We start from the raw sequence: 15122 nt of genomic DNA on the forward strand, positions 1-15122 counted from the left end.
TCCCACGCCCCCATTTTTTCTGCTCTTAGTGTCTTAACATCCAAATGGATTCATGTGTGACAGAATTTGCTCCAGTTACACAAGGCGAGAGAACTGGCATTCACTGACTTCCTGCCATGTTCCAGGTGTCTTAACATCCAAATGGATTCGTGTGTGATAGAATTTGCTCCAGTTACACAAGGCGAGAGAACTGGCGTTCACTGACTTCCTGCCATGTTCCAGGGCCTAGTGGTTTCTCTGTAAGTTTCTCCCTCTATAAGCTCTTGACTCCTGGGATGTAGGTATTTGCCTTGGCTTTCAGGTGAGAAAAATGGAAAGTTGCACAAATAAGTACGATAACTGATGAACTAGCCTAGTGGTAGAACCAGAAATCAAACCCAATCTGTCCTATTTAAAAGATTACTGTATCTCATTCTCCATCTTGCTTTTGAGTGGTATCAGGAAGAAAATGAGGAAATGCTGGTTTTGTGTTGTCACCCTTAAAGGAAGTCAACGTGTAGAGTGTAATGGTAGGTACACTGTCATTTGACTTCTCTGACTCTTGAATCAAACTCAGTCCCCTGCAAGGCCACTGTTCATACTAGGGTTGAATGCATGTATGCCAGGGGTCCCTAAACCCTGATGTCCACCTCTTAGTCCCTGAGAGCTTGTCTTCTCATAATTCACCCTGATTCTGATTTCTTCTCTTATCTGGGAGATTCTGGTACAACAGGTACAAATTCACTTTCTGACCAGCTGCACCCTCTTGTTCACAGGGAACTATACAGTTGAACTTTCATAGTTGAATTCTGACAATTGATGCAAATTGAAGGCTATGACCTTTCCCTAGCATACTTTACATTATCTCTGTCTCTGTCTCTGTCTCTCTCTCTTTCACCTGGTAATGGACTCCTGGCCTTTTGCAGTGTGTCTTGTACCAATTGACTGAAATCAGATTAGCCAGCACATGATTTATTTTTGGTCTCCTCTTTTTGTTTTCTTCTTACCTGTAAACCTATGCTTTAATTCTCTTGCCCAATGAAGAATTGACTCTTTTCTAAGGAGCTCTGTGAAGCCCAATAACACGTTTTCCACATAAGCATCAGAGATAAGATAGGGTGACATGGGGTCTGCCATCCATTTGAGTGACAAAGCAGAAAAATTACCTTTTATTCAAAGAATAATGAATGCAATCATGTGTGTGTTCCCCATGACCTCTTTCTTTAAGTCTGTTTTGGCCTCATGGTCTTATGAGAATTTATTAATCCAGTCTCTCCTTTACCAAACCATATATACTGAATCAAACCATGTGTTTACAAGTTTCCATTTTCTTTTTCTGACCCTGGACTCAAGTGTTTTGGAATTGCCAGCTAAATATGTAAGTTCACGACATCTCCTTGTCACTGTCCCCGAGTACCACTTGCCTAAAATGAAAAAGAAATAGTAACCTTTTTCTAGGTTTTATAACAAAGAAGCCAAAAGTGTGGGCCACTCAGTAATATGAAGGCTGGGCCACCTAGTATCTAGATAGAGTCCCATTCAAGACAGTGACAATGACAGGCATGAAAGGAAGATTATGCCAGCACAACCATTTGAGGTTTTGACTCTTACCTCATTTTTATTTCCTAAATGGACTTTGACTTACTTCCTCAGATCGTTCAAGTTTCTGCTCAGATACTGTCTCAACCAAAGGTTTTCCACATCACTCAATCTAAGCTGCCACCACTCACTGCTGTCCCAAATTTCATGGTCCTCCCTACACTTGGAAGGGAGGCCCTGCCCCCACTAACCTCAGACAATGCCTGGTACCTAGTGGGCTCTCAAAATATTGGTGAATGAGGACTGTTATTCTTTCAACTATACCTTGTTTAGCCTAGACATTTCTACTAGAGGAAAGATTTTAAAATCCTTCCATCACACATCCCATGCACATTTTTTAGTGTTTCCCTTTTTCTTCTTGTGTCTGAGTTACATAGATTGCATGATATTGTTAGTGCTGCTTCCATCACATAAATGTCTCTCTGATGTTTCCAAGGCTGCAGCCTTCCCTAGCCAGCTATTTCCCATCAAATCTAGTAGCTCTTTTTTAGCTAGGCTTTGAAAGAAGCTCCTGCACACAGAATTTTAAAGGGTAATGTAGAAAAATAGCAGAAGCTGTAAAACGGTATTTGACCTGGACTCAGCCCATTAGCCTTTTGTGTTGTTGTTTTAGTTTTCGGATCAACCAGCTCTCCATCCCCTGACAGATACCTCTGGGTGGGGGACCTCGATGTTGCTGTTGGGAGTGTAGCCTTTGTCCTTCATCATGATGGTGTGAAAGAGCCTGTAAAAAGTGAATTGACAGGCTTGGAACTGTAGTAATTGCTTAAAAATAAGCATCAAAGGAGAAGAGAGTATAGGGCAAACAGCTCTTCTTCCCAGCCTTTGAAATATATAGTATTTTTATGCAAGTCAGAAAAAATCACCTAGAGCTTGTACTGTGAACCTGAGAACCTGGATGGGAATCTGTCAGCCATCATCCAGCCATAGGGAGCCAGAGGCCTCCTCATCAGCCACAATGAGAAGGCGCTGTCTTGCAGGTGCTTCAGTCATTACCATCCCCACCTGTGTCCTCTGAGGAGTAGGCTGGCCTTTGGAACACAAGGACACCCAGCAAAGGTGAGGAGTGAGAATGTGCCCAGAGAAATATCTTATTTGTCTCCATGTGAGCAAAAACTGGCAATGCACAGCTTCCAATTTTGTTGTTAAATTTTCTCATAGTGAATGTTCGATAATCCCACAAAAACAATCCTAATCAAATTTTCATTGTCAATTAAGTGCTGAGGAGGGAGAAAACTGGCATTTTATATTTCTCCTAAGACTTGGAAATAGGATGTATTTAGTTTTAATTATGTGCACCAGAAAAAAAAAAAAAAAAGAGTGAAAGAAGAAAGAAAATGTAGCTGCTGTTTACATTAGGCCAGGATTCCTGCTTTCAGAAAAAAGGCAGGCAGGGGCCTGCAGCCACTTTTTCCCTGCTTCTGATCTCTGATCCCTTGCAGGTCCTGGAGGTACCCACTTTTGCCAGTAGAACTTGGGGACCTTGGAAAAGCATTTCCATGGAACCAAAGGGCTTCTGAATACTCTTAAAGGAAATGCACATTAGCTATACAGGCCACAACACATAGTTGAAAGAATGGCAGTTCTCATACTCCAGTATCAAAGATCTCTCAATACTACCTGGAGTGAACCCAGGACAAAGAGGACCCAGCCACTTAACATTGAGCAGGTGCAGCCTTGGAAAATAAGACCACCCAGGAGGCAGGCAGGATTTCCCTCCACAGTGTAGACCAGTGGGTGTGAACACTGACTCTGTAAATAGACCCCCAGGGTTCAAGTCCCACTATTAACCTTTTGCTAGTTTTATGATTTGAGGACAATTAGAATTTTTTTATATAACATTTTTATTGAGGCATACTTGGCCTACAATGAACTATATATATTTAAGGCATAAAATTTGTATGTTTGATATAGATATACACTTGTAAAATAATCAGCTTAACTAGTTGGTGAACATATTCATCATCCCCCGAGTTTATTTCTTCTTCTATACAAACCATACTCCTCCCTTGTGCCATTCATGTCTTATCCTCTCCATCCCCCAGCATCCACTGACCTACTTTCTGACTACAGTTTATATTTCATAGTATGTTATTTAAATATAAACATATAAGATATACTCTTTAAAAAATCTGACTCTTTTCATTCAGCCTAAGTATTTTGAGTCATTTATTATTGTTCCACATATCAATAGTTCATTGCTTTTCATTGCCAATGAGTAAGTCCATACTACCATTTCTTATTCATTTGTCAGTTTATAGACCTTTGGATTGTTTCCAGTTCAGAGCGATTACAAAGAAAGATGCTACGAGTTTTGTGTGCAGATCTCCTATTGGACATGCCCCATCATTTCTCTTGAGTATATCCCTACAAATGGAATGGGAGCATCATGTGGAGGGTTTACATAAAGTAACAATCAAACTTATTTTCATAGTGGTGGTATGATATACACCAACTGACACTGAGAATCCCAGTTCCTCTCTATCCTAATCAACACTTGGCATGGTCAGTTTTTAAAATTCTGTTTGTTTTAGTAGGTTCAGGTAATATTTTTCTGTATGGTTTTATATTATTTGTTTATTTTTATGGTGCTGAGGCTCAAATCCAGTGCCTCACATGTGGGAGGGCAGCATTCTGCCACTGAGCTACAGCCCCAGCCCCTCCATATGGTTTTTTAATGCACATTCATATGGTGAAGAGTGACGTAGAGCTTTTGCCATCTTCATATCCTCTTTAGCAAAATTTTTACACCAATCTGTCCATTTTTTAAATTGTGTAGTATATATTTTAGAGTGTTGAAATTCTTTGTATATTATAGGAACAAATCTTTTATTAGATATATGCTTCTATGGTCTGAATGTTTATATTCCCCAAAATTCATATGTGGAAATCTTAACCCCCAAAGTGATGGTATTAGAAAATAAAGACATTGTGGTCAACAAATATATGAAAAAATGTTCAATATCACTAGCAATTAGAGAAATGCAAATCAAAACTACACTGAGATTCCATCTCACTCCAGTCAGAATGGCAATTGTCAAGAATACAAGCAACAATAAATGTTGACGAAGATGTGGGGAAAAGGTACACTCATACATTGTTGGTGTAATGCAAATTGGTTTAACCACTCTGGAAGGCAGTATGGAGATTTCTCAGAAAACTTGGCATATACCCAAAAAAATCAGCATACTATAGTGACACAACCACATCAGTGTTTATAGCAGCTCAATTCATAATAACTAACCTAGATGCCCTTCAACAGATGAATGGATAAAGAAAATGTGATCCATATACACAATGGACTATTACTCAGCCATAAAGAAAAATGAAATTAAGGCATTTGCCAGTAAATGGATGGAACTGGAGACGTATCATGCTAAGTGAAATAAGCCAATCTCCAAAAACCAAAGGTGGAATGAATGTTCTCTTTGGTATGTGGATGCTGACTCACAATAGGTGAGGGGAGGGAGGGTAGGTTAACCAAATTGGACGGGGGCTGGTGGGGCTAAGGAAGCAGATATGGGAATGGAAAAGACAAGAGAATGAATTGGACATAACATTCCTGTGTTCACATATGAATACATGACCAGTGTAACTCCACAGCATGTACAACCACCAAAAGGGGAAGTTATATTCCATATATGTATGATATGTCAAAATATATTCTACTGTCATGTATGACTAAAAAGAACAAATAAAAAATTTTTTGAAAAGGACTTTAGGGAAGTATGTAGGTCCTTTTTGGGAGGTTTATGAGTCTCGAGGGCAGAACACTGATGAATGGGCTCAGTGTCCTTATAAAAACCATCTGAGGGAGGTTGCTTGTCCTTCTACCACGTGAGGATGCAAGGAGAAGGTGCCATCTATAAGGAACAGGCCCTCACGAGACACCAAATCTGCTTGTTCCTTGATCTTGGACTTACCAGCCTCTAAGAGTGTGAAAAGTAAATTTCTATGGTTTAGAAGCCACCCAGTCTATGATATTTTCTGTAACTGCCTGAATGGACCAATACATATGCTTTGTAATTTTTTTTTTTTTCCTGCTTGTGGATTTTCTCTTCATTCTCCTGGAGTCTTTTGAAGAATAAAAACTATAATTTCCTTGAAGTCTAGTTTATCAATTTGTCCTTTTATGGATTGTGTGTTTGTTTTCTTTGCTTAATTGAAGTTCACAAGATTTTCTCTTATGCTTTATTCTAGCTTTGTAATTTTTGATCTTTCATTTTGAGTTATTCTTTGGGTATGGTGTAAGGTATGGCTCAAAGTTCATATATCTGCATGTGTGTGTTCGATTGTTCTTGTACCATTTGAGTACAGTTTGGTTGTTTATGTTGTTTAAGTCTTGTGCATCTTGATTTTCTCTGTATTCGTTCTATCAGTTACTCAAAAAGGGGTATTGAAATTTCAGTGTAATGTAAATTTCCTATTTCTCTTTGACTTTTCTATCATCTTTTACTTCATGAATTTTTGTAATACTGTTACTGAATCCATAAGGCTTAGGATTGTGATGTCATCTTGATGAATTCTGTTTTTTCATGATAAAATTAAATTCTTTTTTTCTAGTAATTTTCTTTGACCAGAAATATACTTTATCACATGCTAATATTGGCAACTCTTCTTTCTTTTGATTAGCGTTAGTATGGTATGTCATTTTTATTTGTTTTTATGTATTTGTATGTTTATGTGGATTCCTTGTACATAGCATATGGTTGGGATTTGCTTTTTTATCTCATATGACAACCTCTGCCTTTTAATTGGACCATTTGGCCATTTACATTTAATATGTTCTTTTCATTGCTTTATTTCTGTTTTCTCTCAGTTTCATTTTAGGTATTTTGTTACTCTTTTTTTGGGGGGGCAGGTGGTTACCAGGGCTTGAACTCAGGGGCACTTGGCCACTGAGCCACATCCCCAACCCTTTTTTTGCATTTTATTTTGAGACAGGCTCTCACTGAGTTACTTAGTAACTCACTGGTGCCGAGGCTGACTTTCAATTCGTATTCCTCCTGCCTCAGTCTTCAGAGCCACTGGGATTGCAGGTGTGTGCCACTGTATCCAACTTATTACTTTTAAAGTTCTCTTTTTCTTCATCTTATACATTATAGTTTAATCTCTAGTAACTCAATTTAGTCTTTCTCATATTATCCAAAAGTCAGAATGCTGATCAACTCTAGAAAGGGAGAATTTGGAAAGAGGGGATCCCCTTCCTTCATTTCCTTGACCTGCCTAATAGTCATTGTTTATGGTTGTTCATTTTCACCTTCCCCTTCAATAGATGAACATATATTTTGTATGTTTTGGTAATAGCTTTATTTTCAAAGTTTAAAATTTGCTTTATGTGACTTGAAAATAGAGTAATTTTGTTGTGTGTTGTAGTAGATTAAACTGCATTGACAATAAGAACTATTTTCTTTCTGTCAAAAAATAAACCACTTTTAGATATTATGTTGTTAATGATATTTTTCAAGTGATTGCATATTTAATATAGTATAATGCAAATAAGTAATTATGCCAATGTCATTAAGGACTAAGATTTTCAGCAACAGAGAATATACAAATTAAAAAACAAGAAGTTAATTACATCCTAGAGTTCTAAATTTGAATTGGAAATATGGCAGGAATTCATAATGTATTTTTTTTTATTTTAAACTTTGTTGTTGTTTCTACCTAAGAAGCCTAGAAAAAAAATGACCAACATAAAAGCAAAGAGCATTCTTAGCTGTTGAGTTATTATCTTTAAGTGCAATTTCCCGCCAAAAGAACTCTGGGACCTTTGGAGAAACGGCAAGTTCCAAGTCCCCATGAGGAGAATGTGCAACAGAGCCTGGACCATCTTGTCAATCCAGAAAGTAAGCAAACTGTTAAAAGACAATTAAAACAACCCACAGTGCTAATAAAAAAGACTGCTATTGGCCCCAAATCAGGACAGTTTAGATTATAGTAAGAATAATAACTTTGTATTAAAATACTTCAAATATATTGTTAGAAAAATCCTATTCAAACAAACCAAGGGTAAAAAATAAAAACCTTTTTAGAATAATCAGGTCATTCAAATTCTGCGTATTTGATGACATTAAGGAGTTACTAATTTTTATATCTGATCATTTGATAATTTGTGATTGCATCTCAGTGCTTATGAATGAACAAATATAACTTCTGAGATTTACTTCAAAATAATGTAGGAGAACAGGAGGCTAGTAGAAATGAAAACAATTAAAATAAGATATATTCCATGCTTTTATAATTATATCAAAATGAATTCTGTCATGTATAACTAAAAGGAATCAATAAAATTTAAAAAAATAATGTTGGCCTTAAGTAGATAATTTTTGAAACTGAATGGTAGGTACATCTCCACTTTAATATTTTGGTAAATTTTCCTGAAAATAGTTTAAGATATTTTAAATATAATGAAAAGTATGAATAAAACCTGTTTCATAGAATTGTTACTAAGATTAAATTAGGTAATATCTATAAGTCTTCATCACATTACTGGATAGCTCAGATTCCCTGCCCTCTATTCCAGTTTCTTGCCCAAGCTATAAAAGTCTTTCATTTCTGTCCAATGTGGAGCTAAAAAACTTCCCTGTGGTGCTCATCCAGGGTGCTGACTGGTACCAATGAAGGGAACAGTAGGAGATAAGGGGAGGCATCAGGGGAGGGTGGGGACATAGGTTTGGTCTTGTATACACTGGTTTGAGATTTCTGGATACCCTTAGGTTCTGGGAAATCTAACAGGGGAAAGGCTTTATGGGCCTAAAGAAGCCAGTGTAGGCTGGAGTTAGTTCATCTTTCTTGTGCCTGTATCCTCCCAGGATCCCTGCATTGAGGAGTCTCCAGCCTGCCATTCCTGCATTGTGATGCAGCCCAAACACTATAGCAACAGACTGTCCTTACGTCTGGGCCTTGTGCTTTGAAGAGTTAAGATCTCAGTTCATCAGTTCACAACCATGTGTATGCATTACTACCTGTTTTAGGAGTTTGGGTTTGTCAAACATTGAATATCTGTATTTTGGATCTTACCATGAACTAAGATAATTATACATACCTTAGCATGTATAATTATATAGGAGGCACAGTGAGCATTGATGGACATGATTTCTTCTTTTAGGTGCCAGACTAAAAGTGCAAACCCCTCTGCTTTCTTCCATAACTTAAAAATATGCTAGTCTTTCCTCCTCAGTTGGTCTCTGGTATAAGCAGTGTTTTCACATTCAAACATTCACCTGGTCAACTTTAGAAAATAATTTATTGAACTGATTTGTACTACATAGGCCTGAGTAGAAACATCTTTATATAGATATATTATAACTTAAAAAAAAAAATGGACCCAGACAACATTTCCAATAGCCTGTTTTCTAGAAGCCCTGTCAATCAGTCTGGGCACTAACACTGGATTCCGCTAAGTACCAGCACTCTTTCCTTGCACTGTTGTTGAGTGTATAGGTAAGAATGAAGAAGAGGAGATGAAGGTCATCTTCTGTGGATAAGGAGTCACTAACAGGCAGAGGGTGCTTTGTTCTGATGATTAGGTAAGAAGATATTGGCTCTCCCTCTGGAGGGTGAAGTAGCCAAACACTGAAAGATCTGAGGCTGATAGAAATTCCAGAATAGAATTTAATGAAAACGGTTAAGCAAGGTAGTTCCGAGCACAGTGGCACATGCCTGTAATTCCAGTGGCTCGGGAGGCTGAGGCAGGAGAATTGAGAGTTCAAAGCCAGCCTCAGCAAAAGCAAGGCACTAAGCAACTCAGTGTGACCCTGTCTCTAAATAAAATATAAAAAAGGGTTGGGGATGTGGCTTGGTGTCCAAGTGCCCCTGAGTTCAATCCCAGGGAAACCCCCCCACTCTCCAAAAAAAGCGAGGTAGTGCTTTGAATGAGCAAATGAATGAAAATGTTAACTTCAAGAAGATACTGCAAGGTCTGGGGTTGTGTCTCAGTAGAGAGCTTCCCTAGCTTGTGTGAGGCACTGGGTTCGATCCTCAGCACCCCATAAAAATAAATAAATAAAATAAAGGTATTGTGTCCATCTATAACTAAAAATATATATATATTGAAAAAAAAAAAAGATACAGCAAAAGAAATCACATGTGCCCTCTTGAGGGAGGTGGGCCTGCATTTGATTTAGCCTGCATGGCTATGTTATCAATAGCATATTATTTTAGTGCCTTGAATCCATGTGTGTTTCTGTAACATGTTAAGAGTTGTGGACCTGGTCAAACATTTGCTTTTTTAAAATAAGCTCTGTTAGCAGCAGTTCTGAAGTTCATAGAGCCATTTGTTTTGAACAGTAGAAATACTCTTTCTATACACTGCAGATTGAAGCAGTGGGACCTGTCACACAGGATAAAACACAATCCTGTACCAGAAAAGCCTGCTGCCTCTCCATGAACGCATTTATCTTATGTACATAAATACGCATAATGTCATATCAACAGTTGGGTCATTTTAAACATGTATCCAGCCATCTCTATATAAAACTTTTGATGGGATGTTGCTACCTGGGCTCCATGTCATGGATGAGATTCCTGAACCAGCACATTGACATCACAGTTGGAGAAGGGTAAACACCATCAGAGGTAGAAAATGAGGTCACTGCAGTGTGACTCCTTTTATTTACAGGTGTAGAAAAGGTAATCATGAGAGAGATCAGAGTAAGAGGACAAAGCAGCAGATAAAATGGGAATGTTCGTAAATTTGACATCTCAAGATGACCCTTTTTTGACTGTATTTAGAACCTGAGAGAACAGTTAAGACATTGGGGGAGAAACATGCTTAATTAGGGTCTTTCAAATGTTTTATTTTCAACTTTTATAGAATTATAAAGATCATGAAACCATAGAAATAATCTAATTTCCCTCATTATATTTCAGATAAAAAAATTTAATCCTAGAATAGTTAAATGACCTCAGGGGACCTGAGGTCAGATTGTACTTTGTTCACAGGACCTTTTCCAAATACAGTTACCTCTGTCTCATACATCTCCCCACCTAAATAATTACAGTAGCAGAAAACAACCCCACAACTAATTTTTGTTGAATACTTATTATTTGATCATCATAATGCTGGGATATAGGGGGTGTTTACCCCCATTTTATAGAAAGAGAATCTGAGATGTAAGAGGTGAAATCATTTGCCTGGAGTTAACAATTAATAATGTGGTAGTCGGAATTCAAACCCAAGCATTCTCTTCGTGAGCTTCTGGTTTAGTTCTAGTCCACCAGTTACCTATGATTAGGGTACTTGTCACCTCTCTTAGCACTTAAGTTAATATTAAGGGCAGTTATTTTTTAATCACTTTTTCACTAGTCTGTAGCCTTGAGGAGGATTCAGGCCTTTTCATTCACCATTTTTGCTTGGTTCCTAAGTACCTGACTCCTAGGAGACTCATCAAATGCATTATTTCATATGGACAGTGCTGGTAATAATAGCATGTTTTTAAAAAAGTCCTCACTGTGTCATACCACAGTGCCAATTGCATTGTTTTGAGAAGAAAGTGACAGTGTACACAAAGAGTTCACTAGCTCAGGTCACTTGCTAAGTACCATCAATAGCTGAGGGGGTATGATTGTGATAAGTGGAATTAGAGGTACTTAGCTCAAGACCACAAGACGGAACCTGGACCCGTGTTCATGAACCTTAACTTTTATTTCCTACCTGTTTTGTTGCCTTTAAGAAGGATAAAAAGGTGAATCTTAGAAAATGCACTGCTTTCTAAAGGCAATCTCAGATTCCTGAGGAGATAGCTAGCTAAAGTATACGTTTTATTCTTGGTAGGTGTCAGTTTAAACCTTGAGAGCAAGAGAGACCCAGAGTCTTTGTGATCCAGCAAGAGTTAACAGATCACCTTCTGACCCAGCATCCCAAGTATGGACCATGAGGAAAGACTGTTTTCAAATCAGTCCATCATTTCAGGGTGTGGATGTTAGGTGCTCGTTTACAGCAGGACATGAGTACTTGTTTCTTTACTTTTTCTTTGATCTTTCAGAAACTCCTGTTTCTACTTGCATTGCCTATCTTCCTGTATATTTTGAATGATAAGATATGATTTATTATTTCAAATCATATCTTTGAAATTAGTTTGGCAGTGTTCTCTCAGGGTATAAAGTTACATTTGGCAAGGAATTTGCAGTGTGCTCTAGTATACGGAATCAAGCTGTAGAAAAAAATTGAGTTATAAAATTAATCTATACAGTTCACATATGAAATGGTGGAAAGATCGAAATTAATCTTTTAAAAGCACAAGACAAAATGTAGATATGCTGGAATCAAAAAATACTGGTATTCATTAAAAGTGACCATTAATTATTTAATTCCATGGATATGTTGTAGTCTAAAAATATATTTCGGGTTCACAATTGACTAGCTATTTTATGTGGCAGAATACCAGCTTTGCATATTTATTAAAATTATTCATAACTGTGTAGCTGCCTAGATGAACTGTTGAGTTCTTGTTCCTTGATCCAATATATTACATTGTCCATTTTATCATGGCACAGTACTAGAAATTTGTCTGTTTCAGAATGATCTATGAAATACCCTCAATCTGCATCTCCTAAATACATATTTTATCATTTCCATTTTGCCTCATATGATCTTTATATAGGCTTAGAAGCTATAGTCTATCTGTATGGAAAAAAACAGTTGTTTTTTCATTAAGTAATAAATTTGAAACAATATTTGAGGTAAAAATTATCATATATTCCTGTTATTTAAAAATTTGGACAAGATATGAATTCTTTGATGGGAAAAGTAGAAGTTTATGATCTTCATGTGAATTTTTTGTGAAGAACTGTGTGTGGGTTAGGTATTATTTGTTGAGTATGTAATGTGTTGCTGTGGTCAATTGACAACAATGTGGGGTCAGGATGATGAGGTCTAGAGTCGGACTGCCTTCAATTTATATTCTGAACCTAACAGTTATTATCTCTGTTATGTAGTTTCTTGAATATTGATTATCTCATCTATAAAATTGATAATAGTATCTACCTTATAGGACTGCAGAGAGAAATATATATGAGATAATGCATATATAGCACTTAGAACTGTATTGGGCACATAGTAAGCATTCAATAAATGTTAGGTGGTTAATGATAATGGTGATAATAATAATAATGATAGTGTATTATGGGATGCCAAAGAAAGTGTAGGTTAGGGTTTTAGCTAGAATGTATGGTGAAGAGTTTTTTATTTCCAGTAACATGTCTCTAAACTGATAAATGAAATTAGAAAACAATTAATAAACTAGACTATTAATTATAATTGTATTAGTCAACTTTTTGTCACTGTGACCAAAACACCTGACAAAAACAACTTAGAGAAGTAAAAATGTATTTTGGTTCACAGTTTCAGATGTTCCGTGCATGGTTAGTCCACTCTATTGCTCTGGGCCCAAGGTGAGGCAGAACATCGTAGCAGAAGGGCATGGTGGAGGGAAGCTTCTTCATTCATGGCAGCCAGGAAACAGGGAGGGGGAAGGAGATGTAGGGAAGATGAGCCTTTCCAGGGCATGACCCCACTGACCCACCTCCTCCAGCCGTGCCCCACTTGCCTACAGTTACTACCCAAGCAGTATATTTGAAGTAGGTTGGACTAATTAGGTTACAAGTCTCATGATCTAATCATTTTACCCCTGACTATTCATGCATTAACACAGGAGCTTTTGGGGAACCCTTCATATGCAAACATTAACAACAATATTCAAAGACGCTACAGATGACATAGTTTAACGCCCTCTCTTCACATAGCTTGGAAAGTGCCATTCCAAAGGGGAAGCGACCTCCACCGGATTACCCAGCCCTGGACAGCAGACTCTAACCAAGTCTCTTGGCTCAAAGTTTGTGTTCAGTCTGCCTTAAAACAGTGGTTTATCAAAGAGAAGCATGCATTGAGCTCCTAGACATAGTGATTGTTTTGGGAACAAAGAAGTACGTGACATCTTAACCAGTATATAACACTTCCTTGCTCCCATTGGTTTGGTATTCTAGTGATTATTAACCCTCCAAAAATATCTTCCCATACACCCAAGAGCCATGCAGGATAATGAGTGCAGAGCTCACACCATCATCAGAGCTTGTGAGCAGCTCCATCTGAGTCCCTTAGCAGGACAGTAGCTGTGAGTGGGAGGACAGAAAAGGAAATGACCACACCAGTGTCCCTAGAGTTTCCCTCAGCACCTCATATACTTCTAAAATTAAAATGAAGCTTTTCTTCCTCATAAAATGGAGTCATGTGTTAAAGGAGATGCATGAGATGCTTGGTAGCTGTATATTTTAGTGGATTCTATAAAATTCTCAATAAAGGAAAGGTCAGTGTTGGTACTATAAACAGTGTTCATGAGGGAATATTTAACCCCATTCCCTTTTGTGATTCCCAGAGGGTAGAGTAATTGAATTGCTCATCTTTGAAAAGTGGCCCTTTACCAGTCACCTCCCCAAAAGACCACACTGTCACCTGCACACTGTCCTTCTCAGAAGCACTAACTGTGCCTGGCTCTGGGGCCAGCCATTCACCAAAGGGAAATCTGAAAAGAGGGGTGATTTCATCTCATTAACAGCATGAGCTTAGGAGCTTCCCTCCTGGCTCAGCTACAGTTTTGTATTTGAGGTTAAAGTGAAAAGATTGTCGTCACACTCGTTTGTGGGGTGTGCAGAATGGAGTCCTATATTTTCGTGGCGACCACGTGGAAACTAAGAAAGACCAGTGGTGACCTTTGCATGCTGACGACACAGGTACTTGTTCTGCTCAGCGAGTGGCTATTCATGTGACCTTTCTGGCTGTCAGCGTAGCCTCCCAGCCCACAGAGCCTCCTGCATGTACAATGGAAAGATAATGGTCCTGGGCTTATTCCACAGAGTGATTTTGAGGCTTAATTGAAGAATTTTAACCCATTATCAAGAGCATTAGGACGAAATGTTCAGAGTCTTGATGCAGCTCTTTCAATTGAAGAAAGTAGATACCCAAATAAGCAAATTATCACCTTAAATTAGTAATCCATCTATATTTTCAATCCCTTCCTCTCTCCAGGATAAAGACTCCTCTCTTCAGTCTCAGAGCATAGAAGGGGCCAGAACAATCCAGAGCATCACAAATGACTGTCCCCACGGTGTGCATGAACACGTAGGTAGTGCCCCTTGTTTAGAATAAGAAGATGTTGAATGGACTGCCCTGAATACATTTTTCGGAATGCCACTAACCATGTCTGCTGGTTGTCGAGGCACATACAGATCTGGTTGGAAGATATTTAAAGGTGTTCAGGCATCATAAAATGAAAGCAACCGTCTGAGGCATGAATGGGCTTTTCTTCACGTCACTATTTCTGGCTCCTTTCTGTTTTTATACTGAACAAATATGTTCTCATCCTTTTAAACGTAGAGGAGTGTTTTTCTTTCTTTCCTTTGAAGGATTTCTGAGAAATGCCCCCCCAAATTATTATTACCACAGCCTGCTTCTTACCCAGTCATGGATTATAGTTAAATTTAATCTTAACTTCACAGAGTAATGTCATTTGTGCTTGATTTCTTTGATTATTTTGTCTTTTAAT

The 15122-nt window shown here is 37.9% G+C and overlaps 1 protein-coding gene across 4 annotated transcripts in view; it reads left to right on the forward strand.

Moving 5' to 3' along the window:
* RSU1 (Ras suppressor protein 1) overlaps positions 1–15122 on the forward strand; it is a 186845-nt gene that overhangs the window by 110733 nt on the left and 60990 nt on the right. The window contains exon 9 of one of the 4 annotated variants that reach the window (XM_079108202.1): positions 14606–15040. The exons of the other annotated variants lie outside the window; for them this stretch is intronic. Coding sequence (XP_078964328.1) covers position 14606 — 1 coding nt within the window. The 3' untranslated portion in view covers positions 14607–15040. Of the gene's footprint in view, positions 1–14605; positions 15041–15122 lie in introns of those variants that run through there. 4 annotated transcript variants of the gene reach the window in all.

Source organism: Sciurus vulgaris, assembly GCF_902686455.1.
Source record: "Sciurus vulgaris genome assembly, chromosome: 12".
Lineage (NCBI taxonomy): Eukaryota > Metazoa > Chordata > Mammalia > Rodentia > Sciuridae > Sciurus > Sciurus vulgaris.